Below are 22594 nucleotides of genomic sequence, written 5' to 3' on the forward strand. Positions count from 1 at the left end.
TAAACAAGTGAAATGGTCAAAGAGCCCTGTTAAAGTTGCGGCTTGTCAAAGTAGAGGCATTTGTTTTACATCAGCCTTTGAAATGACATAAAATAAGTAATAACATTATCATTTTAAAAGTGGGTAAGTTCCCTGTTTGGCTTACGAGCCATCCAGGGAGAAAGAAATCTGTAAATACGAAATGTTTGGCAACTTAGATGAGCTTTTTTTCCCCGCCTCTCTCTTCAGCTGTATTGCTGTCTCTTTGTCTCTGTGAGGCTTAGACGTTTCTTGGTCCCTGTGTTAGAACTGAAGCACTCTTAGTTAACTACTCGTGTACCTGGGCCTGTCTTCCTGGAGAGCTCCAGGAAGTTTGTTTTGGGGGTAGTAAATTCCTTTTGGTTCTTGGAGTTTCTTACAACAAACCTTTTTAGAGGTGGTAACTGTACTGATTTGGTGCAGTCGTGCTACGTGACTTGTGCCTGACAGTGGTTGCATGTGGCATTGCAGCGGCCCGGATGGTGTGGATCCCAGTGCAATTCCTTTCTCTGCCTCACACCACCAGCTCTCTCATTTTGTTGCTGTTGTTCAAGCTGAGCTGTGTCTTTGACCCCTACTCATTTTGTTTTCACTGTATAGTCCCAAGAACATCAGGCAGCCAGGTCCTAGCTGACTTTAAACTAGTTGCCTTGGTCCTGGTAGCACAGAGCGCCAGTCTAGGCGCAGTAGCATGGCCTTCTTGTGTAGGTTAAAGCTATCCAGAGGAGAAGACCAGCTTTGTTTTTTAGTTTGGTTTTATGTATTTCCACAGCTTTCAGGGTGATACAAACCTAGCACTGTAGGCTGTGCATGGTAGCTTCCTACAAAATAAAGCATTCACAAGGCCAGCATTGCCTTAAAATATATTTCCTCTGCAGGGTTTCCGTACTGATATGAAGCCCGACTTGGTCCTCTGACTAGTCCCTACTGTTTTCAGCTCAACGAGGAGAACTTATCCGCTGGGAAAGACTCTTTTGCTGGTAGTGTAATGCTGAGATCTTGCTCGAGTGCTGTGAGAACTCTTTCCTTGAAGAAGAGGATATGTTTCCTCATGAAACTCATGTGCTTCATAAGCTCAGTGTTAGTATTTTGTGAATTTTTAATTTATTATGTGGTGATTTTTCAATGTCACTGGCCAGAAGTGAAAGCTGGAGCTCACACGAGTACCAAAGAGACTTCTACTTCAGTCCTGAAGGCCATAATTTTAGCTGATACTCACCTCCTTGGTGAAATCAAAGGACATTGGCTGGACAAACTAAGAAGGTAATGATTTAATTTGTGGAATAATCGCTATCCTGTTTTTAGAGCTTTTAATAGTAACTAATGGTTGTAACTAGTGTTGTGTATTTGTAAGTGTTGTGTATTGTTGTGTATTTGCTGGCTCTGACTTGCCCATCTGGATTTGGACTGATGAAGTTAATAAACTACTGTTGAAAGGTTAAGGAATGGGCTGTATTTAGCCAGTGCAGTATTGAATGTTCAGGTAGTGTGTGGATGTAGATGCCTGAGCATTTCAGATAGGACAGTCTTTTGCAGTGTGTAACAATGATTTATAATATGCCTTAAAAAGCAGCCAGATAACTTTGATGTCCATCTGGTTAATATCTAATTGCAGAGCAGTTTGTAGCAGAAGGATCAGTGGCAAAATCAGATTTAAAAACAAAGGTAATCCAATCCTGTGCCTAATGGACAAAGCTATGTTGTTTCTGTTAATCCACAAAAAAGCAGAATGCGATAAGAAAGTACTAATTTTGTCATGATATGATCATCATAAACTTTTATTGAAGAAACAATGACACAGGAAAACCCGTGCAATAAGTCATTGTTCTGATCAATTGCTGTGTAACAGATTTGAAATGAATAAAGATAAACAAACTGGTTTTTCTTCTTGTGTGAGTTGGTCCTAATTGTACTGTGGTGAGTTTAGAAGCACCTGCTGCATTTTAAACTCCTTTCTAAGTATTCAAATTGGATTTCATCGAGGATGCAGAAGTCAGGCAATGATGACTGGCTGTATGTTTTCCCCTTAGGGAATGGCAAATGGAGAGATCTTTCCAAACTGCTTTGTGGTTACTGCAGCCAGATATTGTTTTTATTCTGGGAGATGTCTTTGATGAAGGAAAATGGAGCTCACCTCAGGTATGACATACACAGCTATTTTATTTCAAAAAAGAGGATTTCTTGAAGGAAACGGACGGCAGAGGAAGGCAGACTAGGTATGCAAGACTTACGTAGTATTACTATGATTGTCTTACTGATAGAAGTTACCAGGATGTTGAAATGACGTGATTTTCCCTCATTTTTGGTAGTACCTTAGCACTTTTCCCCCTAATACCAAGCGTATAAAATGTGAACATCTCGCTGAGTGTGTGCTTGTGTACTGCATACTTACGGTTCCCTTAACAGTATTGTGGAACAGTATTAATTTCTCTGTTTTCTTGCAGGCATGGGCAGATGATGTCAGGAGATTTCGGAAAATGTTTAGACATCCCGTTTCTACTGAGTTAGTGGTTATCGTCGGAAATCACGACATTGGATTTCATTATGAGTAAGTCTTGTCAGTGAAAGGAATAGGCAAGTGTCAGCAGTGACGTGTCAGCATGCATACATACAGTAACTTTTTGTGTGTCTGAGTGACTTTCTGTGAGTTTATACAGAATATTTGTGATCATAACCATGATCATAACCATGATCAAAACCCTTCCATAAGTTGGAAGGGATTGTAATTTGGAGCGAGATCTTAAAGTGTATTGCTCTGTGGACACTACAGGAGTACGCTGTAGATCTGTTTTCAGACTCATTTTGTGCTGGTCTGAGCATGTGGTGAAGTTGTTCAGAGCTGTTCATTCTGCACTGGCAGAGAAGTCTTGAGGCTGCTTTTGCTTCTGTTGGGCTTCAGTGGCTGAAAAGTGCTTAGACTAAGGTATTCCCTTTGGCCTGTTATCTCAGCATGGACAAGTGTAAGCGCCCTCGCTCTCCTGTAGGATGGTTGTGCTTGCGCTTATGATTAGGACAGAATACACTAGGAGTGGCAGAGCATCCCTGTGAGTTTGGCAAATATAATCTTGAATATGTGGTCTGGATAATGGAGCGGTAAGCTGTGTGAATGGTCTTAAAATGTAAAACTGTTTCAGATTATTTATAATGCCAGTTTTTTACCTCAGTTGTATTTTTGTTCTATCACACAGAATGACCACTTACAAGGTAAAGCGATTTGAAAAGGTTTTCAACTTTACTTCAGGAAAGCTAATAACTCGAAAAGGAATAAAGTGAGTATAAATATATATATATTTTTCAATGTTCAGAGTAGTGGTTACTGATCTAGGAGACCTGAGTGATGAAAGACGAGATTTGCAAGGGGTGTTTCTAATGAAATAGTATGGGAATTCTTAGCTTAAAGCCTCTTAAAGTTGTTTTTGCTTTGTATCTATTTTGTGATATGTTAAAGGAAACAGTGTACAAACTCATATCTTGATACAGAGTGTTACTTTAGGCAAGATAATTTGTAATTCTTTTAAATGGAAAAGTACTGTGGAGTTGGAATCAGCTTCTCTGGTTTGTGTTTTTACTTCCTTGCAGTTGGTAATGACCCGTGGCTGTAAACGTAAAAGAAAAATGGGATTCAGGAAGGAAACACAAACAAAACCCTTCTGTGCTTACATGTTAGAGTTTCATTAATTTTAATAACTTCTGTAGGCTGCAGAACTTAATTCTTGTTTCAGGAATGTGGCAAGATAGCTGTGGGTTGTCCAAAGTTTTGCCACAAGGTGGGGTAATAATACACAAGCTCGATCTGGCTCATTGGAGATCTTGTTACGGAGCTTGTTCTCATAGCTGCATGTCTGTTCATTGGTGGTAGCCCAGCAGAGGTGTTGCTGTTTCTGTACTTGTCTGCTGTGTGTCCTTTTGTTATTTTCACCTACTATGTAGGAGACTGATGAGGGAGAGCAACAGTGGATCTGCAGAAGGGCCTTTTGTTTTCTGTTTATTTATTGACTTACTTATTTGCCTCAGATACGTTGCGAGTCTGTAGTTTGGCATGTATGCCATTAGTTTATAATGTTTTATGCAGAAGTAAGATTCAAAAGCTGATTCCCTTAATTAAACAAACCTTTAAAACATTCTAAATGGGTCTAAATTGATGTTTTTTAGGGAGATCTATGAGCTTCACAGATGGTCAGTGTAATACTATTGTTTACCATGCAGATGTGTGGTCCCCTACATATGTACTTCAGCCGTTTTTAGAAATACTTATCAGGGAAATCTCTGTTTCACCTTTGATAAAACAGCACAGCAGAATTCTTGCATCCAGTGATGGGTGTTAGGTATAGAACCATATTCACTAACTAAAATGAGCTACGCTATTAATGAAATGTTACTGGATAAACTATTCTATAACAAATCAGTGGTCTAAAAGCAGCTTAATTTGATAAAAGAGAATTTAAACTTATTTTGCTTTTAACCAGTAATTTAAATGGAGACATTCAGCTCATTTATGTCTGTATATTGAATTGAGCTAGGAATATATCTATTCATTGAGTCCTGAATGAGTGACTACAACAGGAATAAATCTGGTGGCAGAAGGTCATAGTTTGAAATATACTGGGAAAACTTTTTCTTTTAGAAATAAAATCCCATTTTCCTTATGAGAGACCACTAGGTGTGAAACAAAGTACGTTCAGGGCAGATGGCCAAGTGCTATTTTGCTCTTCAGTTGTTCAAAAGAAACTGGATTTCCTCTGGTGTCTAAAACGTGTGTTTAGGGAGAAGCAACTTCCCCTTTCCCTCAGAATTCAGATGAGTGGGTTTCTAGCAGTCCACTAGAATACAATTTAAGTACCCACTACAACCTTAAAAAGAATCTTGAAGTGTAAACATAACATTTTTGGCATACGGTATATTGTGCCACCTAAGTAACAACAAATTATAAAACAACCTATGAGGCAGAGAAATGATAACCTTCAATATGGATACTCAAGAGAGGATTTATAGCATGTGATTTGGGAGGCTGCTACATTCTGCTGTTTTGCTGAGTTGCATCCAACTTCTGAATACTTGCATTTTATAAAATAAGGTTTATCTCACTTTTGTGCATGAATACCAAATGCTTCTCTGCCCTCCTCACTTCCTTTCTCTTCACTCACTGCCCTGTATTTCCCAGCTTTGTCATAGTGAACAGCGTAGCTATGGAGGGTGACGGCTGTGCTATCTGCCGTACTTCAGAGGCAGAGCTTGTGGCGCTTTCTCACAAACTCAATTGCTCCCAGCAGGTAAGAGTTTATTTAAGATCTGATTATAGCCAGCAGCTCGGCTGCTGCAATGGAATTGTTGGTACTGCGGCAACAGTCCGGGTACAACTAAGATTCATATCTGAAAAAAACCTGCTTCCAATTCATATCATAACTTGTTAGCAAAACCGTCTTCCTCTTCATTTTTCCTTTATCATTTTTACTTCACTGTTCACTGTGTTATGTTGTGGTAAGGGTGTTAACTGCCTTGTTAGCGCTACCAACTAATCTTACACAGAGTGCTGTTTCTTCCGTTCCAAGGAATGGCAGGAAAAGTTCTGTAACCCTTTCCCTTTGACATGAGATGTGTAAAGAGCCCTGCATTTATATTAACGCAATTGTTCTCCTCTATAGCCTTCAAACTAGCCTATTCCTGTAATTTTCTGATTTTACTAGAGCTTTGTCTTGAGAACTTAAAAAGGTTATAATCTTATTTTTTTTTCTCATCAAATCCAATTGCCTCTTATGTTTCGTCTCTGTTACTTTTTTCATAGGCAGACTGAAACCAAGGTAGGCAGCATGATTTACTGAGTAGGCAGTCAATCAGGAAACCATCTCCCAGTGGAACAATTGCCAGACTGAAACTGCTCGCTCTCTCTCAGGCTGCCCTAAATATGTTTTTCGTTGTTTGTGCAGTGAAATTCTGCTATTGCTTTCTGCATTCAGAAGGAGTGCAACCATATATGCAGCATCCCCCTTTCATCCTTGGCAGAGGAGCTTAAAAGAGCTTATACAATGGACAATATTTAAACACTGTATTCTGTGCTGATACTGCTTTTTCTCAGAAACAAATGAACCCTCACCCCAGTTACACTTTAATTCCCTTCCCCACCCCTCCTGTAAACGTAGGTGAAGATAATTTGTATGGATTGATTTTATTCACAGAAACTGAATCATTCCAACAAAAGGTGCAGTGATGTGGAAAAGCTTCCAGCTTCAGAACCAATCCTTTTACAGGTGTGTTGGAGATGGGGTGAGGCAAGATGTTGACATATTTCTGGTGTATTTATTAACTTTCTGCAAAGGCTGGATTGTTAACAACTGGTCCTTGCTGTGAATTTCTCCCAGCATTACCCTCTCTATCGAAAAAGTGATGCTGAATGCAGTGGAGAAGATGCTGCTGCTCCAGAGGAGAAGAACATCCCATTTAAAGAAAAGTATGATGTGCTATCTCAAGAGGCATCACAAAAGGTTTGATTAAATGAGCAAGCTTAGTATCTTTGCATGCATGTGCGTGCGGGTGTGTGTGTGTAGATATGTGTAGAATATTGAAAAAATACAGAATATAGAAAAAACTACTGGAAAGGACAAATGCTCGCTGAGACAAGCTGACCACAGCTGCTCCTGCTTTAATGAGACCTTTGAGAGGCTGCTTGTTAAAGCTGCTCCCCTAAGGATCACTGTGACCATGGCCTTGATTCTGCTGCATGTGTACAGGTGGTAAGTCGAGGTGCTTTTAAGTCTGCTGCAGTGCCATTAACTCTAATTTAGCATTTTGTATTTTATATAACGTGTATATTTGGACAAACCTAGTAGAAAGTCACTGTTCTCCAACACTAAAAGTATTGCTTTTGCTGAATCAATTACTACAACAAAATGTGAAGTTGAAATATTCACAGTGAATCTAATGGGCAGTATTTGTTTTCTTCTGCAGAAATGTGTTCACTCAAGATTGGCTGTACAAAATTCCCCCTTTGACAAGAAACAGCATTGCTTTATTAAAAACAAAAATTTTCTATTTGTGATGCCAACAGCATGGCATTAGCTTTGTTGTTCTGATCTGTATGGCCAAAAAAAAATCCAGTATTTGGGATGAGGGCCAGATGGGTGTGATTAATATTACAACAGCAACAAGTGTTTTACTGGAAAACAGTAGTTTATACAAAACACTCTGTAAGAATATTAGCACTCCCTTCCATTTTTTATTCTGTCAGAAGAAAAAATTTGATGTTAAGCTGAATTTATTTTTAGTTATGACTTAACTTCTGGCTTTGCCATTTTGTGTTCTAGCTGATATGGTGGTTCCATCCCCGTTTGATTCTCAGTGGGCATACACATAGTGCCTGTGAAGTGCTGCATGCAGGGAAAATTCCAGAAATCAGTGTCCCATCATTCAGTTGGAGGAATAGAAACAATCCTAATTTCATCATGGTAAGTTTTAATTTTTTTATTTTTGTCAGATAACTTTCATAAATAAATCAACATGGCAGTCAGCTATATTTTAAAACTGATTCTACCTGTAAAAACAAAAAATAAAAATAAAAAAATTGCCTACCCACCCAACCCACTCAGTACACTGCATCCACTTTATAAAGTACATCTGTGGGAGCCACATGTTCTGTGTGGTACAAAGTAATGCTGTTAAAGATCTAATTAGTATATGGGTACAAGCATCTAACATTTGCTTATAAAGAGGGTGCACTGTAAACTATTGACTTGTAAAAATAATCAGTATTGTGCACTGAACAGTAGAAAGACTAATTTTGCTCGGTTGATTTACCAACGATGAAAACAAGACCGTATCCACCTCAACTTTTGCATGGTGATCATGGTTTTCAAGCTTGTGCATTAACCACTTCACACAGTGAAAACGTTTGTCACATGCCAATAGTCTGCCTCCTCATTTCCAATTCACATTTTATGCAGTGTGTTGGTTATGCTCTCACAGGTAGTTCCAGTGCTCTGTATATCCTTAGAGGTAAATCAATTAGTTCCTCAGTTCAAAAATAAAACAGAACTCTTAAAAACTTGGAGTAAGAAGCAAAACCTACAGTCCTGTTTACAGAGTAATCTGTGACTCGGGGTGAAAATCTTTATTTTACTGCTGTTGGGTATAGGCTGTTTATTACACAGGTAACCCCAAACTTTTAAATTCGTTTTATGCAACTGTTAATATTTCTAGTTAAAAGTAGTTCTGCTTATTCCATATTCCTGAGAGTAGCTGCCTTCAAACTACATATGTATGCTCTCTGCACACGCCAGACAGTGCATCTTCACTGCAAAACAGGTTGGCTAATTACAGTTGCGTTGTCTTCACTACCATTTTAAATCAGCCTCAGTCTTTTGTAAACTTTAATTTGAATTGCAAATTCAAACCAAAACCAAATTAAGGTCTCTAATGTTACTGTTTCACCTCACGTTAATAATTTGCATTAGCCAACGCAGTTTTTGCAGCATGGGTTGGGTAGGAGGGAGGGCTTGGAGAGGAGGAAGGGGCACATTCACAAAACCGAACTTTAGCCTAGCAAGGTTCCTTCCAGGTTGATTTACAGCAGCTAAAGTTAGGCTTCTCTTGAAGGCAGATCAGATGAGGAGCCCAGCTCTCTATTGACTCTAGATTGAACAGAGGGAAGATTGGCCTCTGGGCTAATGTTAGCCTGGTGAATATTCCAGTTAGTGTCCAGCACCACAAGGTATGGACTGACTCGCCAGCCCCCTGGAGAAGGCACTGGTACTAGGAAACTGGCCCCAACCCTTGCCACCCAATACCAAATTTAGAGATCAGAGATCTGACAGCCATGGTGTTACTTCTGATTTAGAACCACTGTAACAGCAAAGTGACAGTCTCATTTCTTTTCCAGGGTAGCATAACACCAACTGACTTCTCCCTCCGAAAATGCTTCCTTCCGTACGAGAGCAGAGTCTTTACTATATACTGTGCAGCAGGTGCTCTGTTTGTAATCCTGACACTAGCTCATTTTCAGCTTCTCACTCCACCGTTTTATTTTGCTCAGCGTTTAATCAGTAAGCGTAAAGCAGTATGAAGAGCCAGACATCTGCATTCAGTCACTGAAATACCAAAGCTGAGAACAGTCAAACATCAGACTATATTCATGCCAGCAAATGACCTAATTTGATTGCTAGTCTGAAGGCAGGTTGCATTTACACATACCATAGAAGTCCTATACAGCTGATATGACTACTACAGGATAAATAACTGAAATGAATGTTTCATGCTGTACAAAAATACTGTATTCTACAATCAAATGAGTCCTTTTCCTGCTATAATTTTTGTATCAAATATGAATATTAAAAGTTTAACTGTACAGTATGTAAATCCTATAGCCTCATCACTTATCTGCGCTAGTGTCTTACCCTGGTGGAGGCTCAGTCTTGCAAACTGGAAACGTTTCTCCATTTTATTGCTGCATGGCCCTTCTAATGTCATATTTCTGTTTGTTAGGGTCAGGCAGAAGCTAGATGCATCAGCACTACGAGATGCAGATTTTCTTAACCTTTTTAGAATGTCATATGTAAGGGACTGTAGTGTGGGACAAGAAATCTTCCAGTTCCTAACATATTCAGTTGTTAAAGTTGAGTACAATCTACAGTTATGGTCTACCAAACAACAACAGGAAGAAGCCTCGCCGATCCAGTTTGCTGAAACACACTTGAAACCTGCTTAAAAAAAAAATTAGGGTGACACCTCAAGCAGCTATTTTTAAAAAGATGTGCTATGATGAGCTTAAAAAAAGAGGGCCCTATTGCATCCCAGAGATCTGTGTGGTGAGGGGCCCTCCAGTCGCCGATCTTCTGCAAGAAGGAAGGTCAAATACAGCTGCAGTAACATCATCCTATGCCTTGGCCCTCGGCCTACAGCGAAGGGATAGGAAGGCGCGTTATTTTGGAATCCTGCAGGGCTGCCAAGTTTTGTTAACTTTATTGTAGAGGCATTTTTTTGAACTGCACTAGCGTTTTGGTGAGGAGGGTGGAGACTGCCAGCAGTGATGCAACGCACCGCAGAGCTGGGCCACGGGGCTTCAACTGGGTGGCAGCAACAAAAACATGAAGGTCTGAGCTCAGTGTCTTTGCTTGCTAAGTCTAAGGGAAGCTGCAACAAACCTACCTCTTCTCCCCACCTGCCCAAGAAAGAACGGAGGGACAATTCCACACCCAGGACAAATTTCCTTCCGACGTTCCTGCAGAGGCTGGGGGCTCTAACCTTAACTCCTGGGTTAGGGGGCTGTTTTTAAAGAAAATCCTTTATTTCATGATTCATTTTGGGGGGAGGAGGAGTGTTTACTTTTCTTGGCATGGGAAGTGAGAGAATCTTTGCATTTGGGAATTTCATTTATTACTAGCTTATTCCACCCAGCCTTTCACTTTCTGGGAAATATCTGATGACTGACTAAATTGAAAATAGAAATATCAAAATACACACATTTCTGAGAAAAGGAAATGGTCGTATTACAGTATCTAAAATGAGATTATTTATCATCACGTAGAAACAAGTATTGAATTTGTCTGTAGTCTGAATTTAAAAGATGACTGATCGGGGTTTATAAATAACAACAATGCTTACAGTAAAAAGTTAATCAAACCCACTGATTTATATGGCATTGTTGGGAATGTGTTAGATCTCAATCTCTCCCTAAATTTAAAATGAAGTGTGGAGATGTTCCAAAGTGTGGTAAAACATTCTAGAAAGTAATGTAGTCTAACACTTCTCTAGGTTTCTGTTATTGCAACTGTAATTTTAGACATTTGTACAGGTTATCTTGGACACAGGAAAAGTATATAGTCACAGACATAAACCACCTATGTATAAAATATAAAGCAGTGTTATAGTTACTAAAAAGGACATGCCTTATTGCTACAGCAATTCTTGCTTTTTATATATTGTACTGTACCACAACTTGTTTTGAGAATGTCGTTTGCATAAATTATTCAAGTTTGAGAAATATTCACACATTTTGATTCTACAATATTTAAAATAAAACAAATTTCTAATGTGTCTCTTTATTAAAAGAGAAATAAAAATGTCATCTTGTAATTCTCTTAGGCCAGACAGAAGGGTTTATACACCTTTTTTTTTTTTTTTTCTTCGTTCTTGCTATTTACTTGCACAATGAAAGCTGCTGTTGGTACAAAGATTGAAAAGCTCTATATAATGGTGCTTTACACATTCACAATCGGTCTGTGCAATTGTGAAGTTCTATGAATGACCAAAGAATTACGAAACATATTTTTCTAAATATAAAGAAAAAAAGATCCTTGGTTCCCATTAAAACAACACCAGGTTGCAATTTGGACACTTGAATGGATTCCAATGTTTTAAAGCTGAGACTTCAAAAGAGAAAGGCATGTTTGCTGCAACATCCGGTGACTGTAATACCTTACTTGGAAAGGTAAGTGGTTAATTTGCATAATTTATAATTTTTATACTAAAGAGCATTTTTATATAAACCAGAAAAAAACCCCTAAACTCTACAGATAAAGTTCTTACCTTCAGTCACTGCTGCAGGTAAGGTTGACATCAAGCTGTACAGCGCAATCAAAAACATACTTACATCTTAGCTCATTTTACAGGTACAGCCATAATCAAGGCACAAAGATCTTCTACAAGTATTTTTCTTCAATAAAGTTGTACAAAATAATATTACATTTTACAGTCTGTACAATATAATAAACCAGCAGTAAAACAAAAAAATATATATAGGGAGAGGACTGTTGTCCAAGAATGATCTGAACTAAAAGGATCATTTGTGGACAGCACAAATAACATAAGTGAGGGTGGTAAATTTTCTGCCTCGATGCAACAGGCTGAAAAGTAGCTGTAATTCAAATGCCTGAGGTGTGCAGAGACACTTAGCTCCAAAACCCCAGAAAAATTGCTTTGTCTTCGCTATTCCTCTCATTATCTACTCTATTTCCTGTGCCAGTAACGGCTTAAAAGAGGAGGTCACTTTATCAGTTGACCTGCAACTCAGAAATGCTAAAAACCGTGACAGAGTAATAAATATTGTGGTGCTGCTACATTGTGTGTCTACTTCCTCAACAGTATTTAATAACCTGATACAAAGTGCATTAATCTTTTTCACCCATCAAGTACTCTTCAATGTCATGTTAAAAAGGAAACCCACACAGAAGGATAGGAATGACTTCAGTGTCATCCAGCTGACATACCAGTTTGAACTGTTAACCTGCTGGAAAAAATTTAGCAGGTTATGTTCAATTAAAAAACAAACCTAAGGGAATAGAGGTAGCCAAAGGGCTTAGTGGAATGACGAAGAAGTGGCATGTCAAAATAAAGCACAAAAATAGTCCCAAAAAGCATGAAGGAAAAGAACCCAAACTTGCTTCAAATCAGCTTTAAGGTTAAATAATTAAAGTAAACAAAGTGAAGAGACTGACATTTCTATAGTATATTCTTCCACCCTGTGTGGGGTAGTAGTATCAAGAGAAAGAGTAAGGAGCAAAGAATTTAAAACCACAGGTTCCACGGTGATCTCCCTCACAAGAGTTCGTACTGGCGAAGATGCATTCGCTGAATGATGTCTCGACAGTCGTTGAACACCCTACGGATATTTTCTGTGTCCACTGCACATGTAAAGTGTGGGTAGCAATAATGTCTGCCGTCTCCGCTCGCCGTGCTTATCCTCTGTGGAAACAGGAAGACAAGACGGTAAGGAGGTGTTCCTCAAGGAGGTTCACCTATGGGCTTATGAAGTGCCAAAAAAGTGGGAAATCATGTGTGTGCGTGTGTGCGTGTGTGAGAGAACACGCTAATACTACAGCTGTGATTTTTTTATATATAAATAAAAATAAATTATTTTTTATTCATATTGGAAGCAGCCAAACTCCACCTCCCACACACACACACACACACACACACACACACACACACACACACACACACACACACACAGAAAGGGGGAGAGAGAGAAAAAAGGATTTTGGTCGTGTCCAGCATAAATCACAGATTTGGAACAAAGTAAATAGAAGTTACGTATAATATTACAGGGTCAGTATGTTAGCACCGTTTAAGAGCCACTTATGCTATTACTGTTTGTACATCACTATACGGCTAATTTGTCCTGCTGACAGCCAGTATGTGCTCTGCCATGCACTGGTCCCAGGAATTATTTTCTCTTCTTTTTTGGTGCCATCATGTGGCAAATCTATGAGCATTGGTTTTTACGTAAGCAGCAAAAACCTTTGAAAGGAAACATGCTACTACTGAAGACACTAGTGGCAGAAAGCAGCAATTTAATGCACCTTCCAACAAAAGGCCCTAGATGTCCCCTTTACCTAGAGGCAAACGAAGGCCTGAGCCCGTTACTGAGACCAGACCATGGTGGAATGGCAAAGACAGCGGCTGGCTTCCCGCAGAATAACGAAACGTGTCCACCTGCAGTAAACAGCTGGCCATTCCGAATTTAATTTTTGCAAGACTACTGCACAACTTTTGAGGTTCCTAACTTAAGCTCCTGAGCAACTTACTTAAACCAGCTCATTAGGATTTCCCAGGATCTTCAAACACAATGTTAACATCCCAATTTTGGTCTAGACTGCTTTAGGACTGCTTGATTAATACATATCTACTCTAGATCATCAGTCTTCAAGAACATATATGAAAATTTATGAAAGATGAAAGTCAGTTTTGGGGCTAATCATTTTTGAGAAATCTTTTCTGAATTTTATTATGAATTATAATGGATAAACATATAATGGATATGTATTTTTAATACAGTTATTTATTTTACATGTGGGATTGACCTTTTAAATACCTTGCCAAGCTAAAGATATGCAAAACTATAAACTTTCAGAAGCAATGATTTACATAATTACATCAAAAAAACTTGCAGATTTCTGCAGGTAGCTTAAGCTACATCAGATATTAAACCCTAAATAGGGAGCTTCCAAATATATACTAATAATGATCGTCTTACTAAGCTGCACTGAATATCTAGTTCAAGAAGTACCCTAATGAAAAACAATAATTTAATAAACCTATTCAATTCATGAGTAAGTTGTTCAGACCGTATTTGCATCAAATACACTAAATGGTAATAATAAAGAGTGAATAAAAATATATTTTATGAGTTACTGCAATGGTGGCAACATTCTGGAACTATTAAAACATAGATTACATGTGTCCACATGCAGGATACAGGCTTCCTAGTCTCCCAGAAACGCTTGGGGAGATCCTAGTCTTTTGGGGTTTGGGGGAAGTTAGACCCTTAGGAAACTAAGGGCCGAGAAGACCATCACGTGCATGAAAATTAACAACGACACTAATATAGAAACACTAAAAAGTCCAATACTGTTTCTATTTTTGCTACAATAGCTGCTTTACAATTTTTTTATGCACATCTTTTCTAACTGAAAATGGTACAATGCCACTCCAAAGCAGCAAGGAGAGACCAGTTACTAAAAACCTTTCTTTCTCCCTTTGGGGAAAAAAAAATACTGTCCCCCCCGCCCCCCCCAATTTACAGACTAGTCTGCCACCCAACTCCTGTTGCGCTTTTTAGTGTTCCAGTAAAGTAACTGCTCTTTCACTAACTGTGCGCTTGTGTTTATCACGCACAGCCACACTCTCGTTCCCAGCCAAGCATACGCCAGTCAGCTGGCCGTGATGCTCTGCAGAGAGTTGGTTATATATAAAAAGTGTGTCAAAGGATGTATTTTCACACTGTTAGTCTTTTTTGTCCCTTGGCAGCTCTGTAGCTCTCATGTTTTAGGACATATTCAGTATTTCCACACCCCTCCCCTCCACCCCCCCCCCCCCCCCGCCACTCAAAACTCATTCTCTACAGTAGTATTTTACTTCTTAGCATCAATTCACAGGGGAAAAATATCCTCTGGGGCAGCAAAAAACCCAAAAACACTTACTTTCCTGGAACACAAGAGGGAATATTTAATACTGGAGTCGCTGTACTCCGGGGTAAGGATGATAAGGAGTTTTCAGAAAGGGGCTAAATGTACTATTTGAGGAATCTCAGTCTCTGTATTCACACAACAGCTCCTTCAACTTCCAAGTTTCAGATTTTTTAAGAACCGGAATGAACCAGAGGTACCATGCCACAGTTTTAATAGGAATTATCTATATACCAGAGATGTATTAAAACAAAACATGAGCAGCTGAAGAATCCTGTATACAAAACATCAAGATCAGGATAAGGAGTATGCTAAACAATGAGTGCATGAATACTGTATTTATAAAGAGATTGAGAGGAGAAAGGATGTGTCTGTGCCAAAGGCACAAGGCTAAGAAGGAAGAATTTCCTACAAAATAGGTTTTCTGGAAGAGGGAGGCGTCATCACTAGCCTGGACATGTGGTGTGAGCTGCCACAGAAAGATCAACACTGCTGCAGGTGTAGAGATGGACTGTTAGCCATGGATGGATGAGACGAGCAAAGGGTATTTCCCGCCAGGTCTTGGCCAGTGCTTTCATAATTAAAAAATTAAAGGCCTAGATTTCATAGTACTAAGTAACCAGACCTTCTGCTGAAGCCAGCAGAAGGCCACGTCTAATTCTGAAACTAGGAACCGATGTATTTCGTCTTCCTAATACTTAAATACTACTTTATAGCAACATACATGGGAAGTGAGTTTAGATTTATTTGCTTTATATTTGGCTGGCCCACGAGAATAGCAGTGTCTGCAGTCAGGGTTAGCTGAAGGAGAGCTCTAAGAGACACGGTGCGCTGGTGGTGAAAGAGCCCTGATTTCACAGGTAGCCATGCCTTACGTAACAGCAGCTGGTACGCTGCTGTGGTTGACTGGCTGCTGTGATAAAAATCGTAATAAAGATCGTAAAAGAATAAAAACATTTTCCCTGAATCACCCCTGAAAACTAACGGAGCAGGACAAGGAAAAAGTCATAAATAAAAAGAAAAGTATATATCAGAGCCAAGGCAGCCATAGGCAGAAAATAAACACCACTTCTTCCTTCCACTTTGCTAAGGACATCAGACCCCTCCGAGGCGCAGCCCCATGCGCCTCCCATGGCCAATGCTCGCCGCCTTGGCGCCTGCAAAGGACACTCGGCAGCCCTAAGGGTGCCTTTTGCGTGGCTGCAAGGCACATCCCCCCCCATCCCTCCCTGCCCACTTCGTAGGTGGCCTCTTCATATAACGTGAGTGAGTCATGACAAGTAAGGCTCTCGTCCCTGACAGAATTTATGAAAATATAAAAAGCTGGGGTGTTTCACCCTAATTTCCCAGTAAACTGCTTTCTTACAGCCCCTCTTTCTAAACTGGACACAGTCAGGATCATCTCCTTCGCAGCAATTCAGCGCTACTGCACAAGAGACGTGGTTTGAAGCGTTCTTTCTTATAACTCCTACTTTAATGTAGTGCAATCTAATGGTTCTCCTCATAATCCAGAAGGTTAAGGTGGTGAACAAAAACTCCCAAACTGTGAATATTATTAATTGCTTCTTTCTTTGTTGTTGCATCAACAGCTGTAAATCCTAACAACACTTTTAAAGGCATAATGACTTTAAAATTCTTAATTCTAATGATTAAATTTGTTCTTTTGAACACCCCCTCATGTCTTCTGTAAGTAGGGCAGGATTTGAAGTGCTAAGCTTTAGTTCTGATCTCTGCTACTGCTTCGCACTGTTGGAATGACTCGATATGACTAAAGTCACTAAGTTATTTCGGATTAAGACCCCTGTTTCTGACAGCTGTGCTAGGTTGTGATTGCGTGACTGATAATTGTTTGTATCTGTGATATGCAGGTAACACTCCTTCACTTCCAGCCACAAGTATGACCAAACAAGCAAGCTTTCTTATTGACTCCTCAGTAGCGCCACAGCAATACCAGGGTGAGACACACCTCCTAACTGGTACTACAGAGTCATCCAAAACCTTATTTAAGGATAAAATCTGCTTTTTTTTGTTCATTCCCTCTCGCCAGCTGATCAGCTACAGCCCCTGGAGGACAGCTGGATAAAAAGAGAAGTCTATCTGCTTGGACATGGAGTGGACTGACATGCAAATTAAACATTCAAGACAATAGCCAGTAGTAGTAGTAGTAGTAGTAGTAGTAGTAGTAGTAGTAGTAGTGTGGTGCCTATCACAAGCAATGACAACCACAGAAAGTCTCATTAACTACAAATGGAAATGGCCCACATCATCACCTCCCTGTGCACAGGGGGAAAGCCGTCTGCGTCCACAGTGTACTAGGAGTCAAGCACACGACCAGAAGACCATTTCTAGCTCTAGCACTTGCTTGCTTTGTGATACTTTGCAGGTCGGATGACTTTATACAAAATGGGCATAAAGACATATAACCACTGGAAAAGGTTCTGTGATATGGGCAGTTGAAAAGAAGCAGGGAACTGCCAGACGTTCTCTTCTCCTCCTCGATTTCTGCAAAATCCCGTCAATTTTCCCTGAATTAACTATGCCGTATGGCAGTATTTCCTATGATAAAATCATAAATAAGATCAAAATTACTCACTAAAAACTCATCCCGGATGAAGAACTTGGCTCTTGTGACTTTGGGGTCTTCTCCTGCATCCGGTGTTGCTGTTCAATTAAAAATAAATTACATCAGAAACATGAAAAAAACCACAATAATCTATTTTACTTAATAAAAGATTTGCTTAGTAGGGAGTTGTCCTTCAATACAGGGAATAGTCCTTTAAAATATTAAATATCCACAGTAGATTCACAACAGGCAATTCTAAAAAGAAAGAGTATTGTAAAATTTGAAATAAACATGTAAGCATTTAACATCTTTTCGGGAGTCGAAAATAGCTGAAATTGTTGCAGCAATGTCATTGGTCACACCAGAAAGAAGCCTACTCACATCCGTAATTTGTTCGCATAGATAAAAAATAAGTGGGAGTTAGGGTTCAACTTTTGTGAGAAAATATGACTAGAAAAAGCAGCTGAGCTGTTCAGGTTGCTCAGGAGAACAGCATCTCTTGAGTAAAACTTCTGTTTGCAGGAATTTGGGTTTAAAAACGGTTAGTTAGGATTACACTTGAAAAAAATGATAACCTTTCAGTATCTACACTGTTCTTCCAGGCCCCAAGTCAGCAGACTGCTTAAACATATTGCCACTTCCGAGGCTACATCCAAGGGTTCTTGGATTAAATTGTTGTTGAACTGGAGACTCACTGGTCACTTAATACTGCATCAGTTGATGAAAGCTACCTCTATCTCGCCCCCGTAACAACTATATTTATTAAGTGCACAAATGAAACAATAAAGTGAAGAGACAACCTCTTCTTTTCTCTTCAGTGCGATCTCTGCCTATCTAAAATATCAGACTAGATGCTTATGGACAGAATTAATCAGAACAGGGAAATACATATTCTGTTCTCTTCTAGAGCAGTAAGAGTAAACATAGAGTAGCAGCACAACCAGCGGCACCTTAGAGTTCAGTCCTGCTGTCCTCAAATAACGTCAGCTGAAATTAAATGATAAATGAACAACTACAGATTAGAAGTAGAGAGCTGCTTCATGCGTGGACGTTCTGGCTCATTCTGGCTATCTGGTGTGAAATCCCATTGAGAAACACAACAAGCAACTGCAGCCCGACAACTTGCTTACTATGAAAAATGAGGTAAATTTACCCAAGCTTTCTGTATATATGGGTTCATGTTTGGGAGAGGGAGTGATAGTGGTAGAAGATTTCTTCTGAAAGCTGTTAGCATTAACAAATTTGTGCTGGCCTAAGTCAGACTTCAAGAAAGGAAAACTCATTTATCCTCTCCACTAGAAATTTAGTAACACTCTCTTGAAATCCCAGAACTGAATGAACGCTCAAATAGTTTATTACACCTTCACTTCCATAACCTACATTGTTACTGATGGTAAGAGAAGAACAAAAGCCCTTTCTGACAGATCTCTAAAATCTCCATGCCAGGGACAATGTCATTCGCTAGACAGGGAGCCTAGCGGTCAGAAAATACAGGTTTTACTCCTTTTGCTAGACAGAACTGAGATACTGGGCAAGCAATGATCTCTCCGGACCTAACTCTGCCTGGTATAAAACAGCTATAATACCTGAGTTTACTAATGCAATATGCTATCGCAGTGTAGGAATCATTGTACCTTCTGAAACAACATGAAAACAAACACATGCTAGTCTCTTACTTTTCCTCTTGTATTTATTAATGTGTTTTTCCTCCATTAAACTTCTCCTGCTGGTCTCCTGTCCAAAGCTGCTTCCCATTAGTATTTGCAAATGCTCAAATTTACATATCTGCCATTAAGCGTCTGAGAATACAGAACGGTTGAAAGTAACCCCTTTGCTTTGCCCCCCCCCAAACAAGTCTAGGTCCAAATCCCTAGTGAAATTCAGCACTAGGGGAAGGCCAGGCAGAAGAGTCCATCGGGGAGAGGCAGCTGCGTGGCTTCCTATATCCTCTTTTTCCCCAGGTCGGCGGTGCCCAGGAGCTGAGCCAGGCAGGCGCCAGGGGTTCCCGCGGGTGCCACGCAAGGGGGTCGCACTCCCCGGGGCCGTGGCAGCCCTCTCTCGCCCCTCCCGCGCCAGGGCTGGCCGGGCGGCCGCAGTGAGCTGGGCGCCGTGTCCCGCCGGTGCTCCCCTGCCCGCTCTCGCACAGCGCGCTGGGGACCGCAGAGAGCAAGGGCAGGGTCTGCCCCTGGGAATATGTCACCAGGAAGGGACATCCTCCACTCTCCCCTTGCGTGCATGTGGGCAGGTTGCTTTATCTTTTCTTTTCACATCGATGCAACAGTAGTTCACGTTAAGGAATTGCGTGTGCTTGTGAATGTGCGTGAGAGAGAGAAAAGAAAAACAAAACAAAAGAAAAAAAACACCAAAAGGACTAAGTCAGCTAGTTAGAGCCTAAAGTTGTGAAAAGTCTTACCATCCTCAGGTACAGTATAATGCGCATATTCAGGAAAGTAATCTTCAATTTTTGATTTCCCTGCCAAGACTTTTTCAGCTAGCATGTCCTGTTTATTCAAGAACAAAATGATAGAAATGGTCCGTAACCACCTGTTAAAAATAAACCAAATGCTTGTGTTATCTCTGACATACATACTCATCAAAGAAAACATCACTTGAACAGAAAATTTACTGGCTACCCCTTCATGGAGACAGAGTGAAGTAATTTGGATCATGCTTCAACAGAATAAACCCATGATCTAAATCAGTGCTTCAATTATCTTGCACCTGTGCAGGTGGATATATTTATGGGATCTGTAAATATATTTTAAAAATCTGCATTAGACACTGCTGAAGGGAACTGTCTTCAAATACTGTTTTATAAATTATCCTTTTGATACCAAGATGGGAAAACGATGACATTTCCTAGAAGCACTGAGTAGTCCAAAAATTAGCATTACTGTCTGCTGTGCTTGGTTCTGCTGAAACAAGAGAAGACGACTGGAAAGCTAACTTTTCTCAAAGTGCTCTACCTTCACTGTTAGTTCACCCACGCAAATATTGTCTTTTAGAGTGGCCTGTATGCTTTCTGATGAATCAAAAGAACATAATCTGCCTTCTTCCTCAGATAACATACCTAGCCATTATTGTGACTATATCCCTTTTGAATTCCTGCTTAAAATTTCCCTGTACTCTGCCTTCAATCACCTCTCAGCCCAGCGACAAGTTATGTTCTGGAAACTTTTCATTATCTTATTTTGCGTCTCCTTTTCACTTCTTCTCTATTAGGAGTGTATTTGGACTGTTATTTAGTTACCATATCTATAATGTACATGCACCTTAACAGAATGGCAATTTAACGGCAGCTACAATTAGATTAGATTTGAAATACCATCCCACGAGGTGGAGAGGCTGCGCGCTCTCCGAGCCAGGTCTAACGAGAGCAGCTGCCGACGTGGGCACCGCGGGCACCGCTAACCTGTGAGCCGAGCGCAAAGCCGGCAGCTGCTGCCGCCGCTGCCTTTGAGGAAGGAGGTGAAAATGTAATTTGAAGATTGTCCTCATCTTGGCCAAACAACAAAATGATGACAGAAATGGGTTTTGAGGAAAAAAAAAAAACAAGCTCATGAAGCGATATGTTTTACCTATTATTCCAGATACTTTTGAAAAGGTCCAGGGATTCCCGTAGTCTGTTTGTATTATTGTCTTCCCTTATTACCATGTTGTAGCTGCTACAAGCCACAACAAAGATTATAGCCGTGACATCTGGACAGTGCAACAGAAGAAAAAAAGGAGAGAGAAAAGGACATTTCCATTATCCTAGAACACACTCCACAGGGTAGCACTCACATTCCCCCCCCCAAACTGCCATAAATACCTGGAAAAAATATTTACATAATATTGGATTTCTGCATCGGTGACACACCATGTTCTCAGCATAAATAGAACAATATGAATACTAAGCTTCTCACACAGCAGAGAATAAGTTCAAAATAAAAACGTGGAATATTTTTACTCACCGTTAAAGCATTGTATCCATTTTCTCCTCTCATCTCTCTGGCCACCTACATCAAACATGCTGTTAAAAAGCCATGGGATGTTATATCACTTATGTGCACTAGGAAAGTCACACGAAGCATGCAGCATCAGGGCTCAGTTTAAAAACCTGACAGCTCCAAGGACAGCGGCAGTAAAATGCTGCCTGAAGGGAAAGGAGAATTTCTGACGCTGCGCTGCCTGGCAGCGAGCTGCGAAAATCTACCGGCCCGGCTCTGCCCCGGGAACACTACTGAATTCACAAAACGAGAAACACTCTTTTCCAGGAAAAGGGGTGGCTTTTCCAGTCTGTAGAGACTGCATGTACGGTTGGATCTACTGTATTATAAACAAGCCCAGGTTTCAGCATATTTTCAAGCGTGGTGGAGAGAGTGCAAATCTGTAAGGTGAAGTACTCAGGGGGCAATTCTTGCCCCATCCGCGTTGCTACTTTTTTGTCTTAGGACCAGTGAGAGTAGAGCTAGCCAGACTGGGTGCACTTCAACAGGGACACAGCGAAAAATTTCAAAACCCAGAGCCTGCAGCCCTCCAGGAGGAGGAAGACATTGAACTCCCTTCGTCCCCTTGTACAAATTTTGACTCATGGCAGGATTCTCCCTGAGTTCTGCAAGATCTTATGCCCAGAACCGTTTTATGAGTTTACAGTGCTGTATCAATGAACCAGTTAGTAAAAACAGCCGCAGACAACCCCACAGTAGAGCAGCACTAATGGACATGACTACTATCAGCTTTTATTACAAAGTACGAGATAATTATACTGGGACCTAAGCAGAGAGCACTAAAAAAAGAAAAACCCAAACCCCCACCAAGAACCCCCCAAGCCCACCCCAGAACCTACCATACCCACAATAAACAAGCACAGACATCGGAACTAAATAGTTAGAAATTAGTATGAGAATCATAAATTATTACTAACAGACTTACTGGAAATTTACTTTATCTACTTGAAATCTTGTTTCAAAAATCCCTGATGTCAAAACTCTGCATCTTAATAGGTCCTGGAAATGAAAACATAGAAGCTGATTAGAGAGATCTTTTTCTATCCTAATTTTGTTTTTAAAAGCATGGACTATTGTTTTACATGGAAAGTCTTAAATGCTCCGTTTAATTAAAGTGAAACTAGACTTTTTGG

General features: G+C 40.1%; 2 protein-coding genes across 7 annotated transcripts in view; one reads left to right on the plus strand and one right to left on the minus strand.

Annotated features, from left to right (window-relative positions):
* Nucleotides 1–10982, plus strand: part of MPPE1 (metallophosphoesterase 1) — a 34682-nt gene extending 23700 nt beyond the window's left edge. For 4 of the 6 annotated variants that reach the window (XM_068932149.1, XM_068932148.1, XM_068932150.1 and 1 more), the window contains 9 exons: nucleotides 897–1281; nucleotides 2049–2157; nucleotides 2463–2566; nucleotides 3207–3287; nucleotides 5180–5288; nucleotides 6192–6263; nucleotides 6375–6497; nucleotides 7317–7457; nucleotides 8888–10982. In XM_068932149.1, coding sequence (XP_068788250.1) covers nucleotides 1007–1281; nucleotides 2049–2157; nucleotides 2463–2566; nucleotides 3207–3287; nucleotides 5180–5288; nucleotides 6192–6263; nucleotides 6375–6497; nucleotides 7317–7457; nucleotides 8888–9070 — 1197 coding nt within the window. In that variant the 5' untranslated portion in view covers nucleotides 897–1006 and the 3' untranslated portion in view covers nucleotides 9071–10982. The remainder of the gene's footprint in view (nucleotides 1–896; nucleotides 1282–2048; nucleotides 2158–2462; nucleotides 2567–3206; nucleotides 3288–5179; nucleotides 5289–6191; nucleotides 6264–6374; nucleotides 6498–7316; nucleotides 7458–8887) is intronic. The other 2 variants (XM_068932152.1, XM_068932151.1) reach the window with 1 other exon arrangement.
* A 130-nt stretch (nucleotides 10983–11112) lies between these two features.
* GNAL (G protein subunit alpha L) overlaps nucleotides 11113–22594 on the minus strand; it is a 197257-nt gene continuing 185775 nt past the window's right edge. Inside the window, exons 7-12 of the mRNA XM_068932146.1 lie at nucleotides 22387–22460; nucleotides 21426–21484; nucleotides 21051–21171; nucleotides 19886–20016; nucleotides 17503–17570; nucleotides 11113–12687 (exon numbers count right to left, since the gene is read on the minus strand). Of these exons, the coding sequence (XP_068788247.1) occupies nucleotides 12541–12687; nucleotides 17503–17570; nucleotides 19886–20016; nucleotides 21051–21171; nucleotides 21426–21484; nucleotides 22387–22460 (600 nt within the window). The 3' untranslated portion in view covers nucleotides 11113–12540. The remainder of the gene's footprint in view (nucleotides 12688–17502; nucleotides 17571–19885; nucleotides 20017–21050; nucleotides 21172–21425; nucleotides 21485–22386; nucleotides 22461–22594) is intronic.

Source organism: Struthio camelus, chromosome 2, assembly GCF_040807025.1.
Source record: "Struthio camelus isolate bStrCam1 chromosome 2, bStrCam1.hap1, whole genome shotgun sequence".
NCBI lineage: Eukaryota > Metazoa > Chordata > Aves > Struthioniformes > Struthionidae > Struthio > Struthio camelus.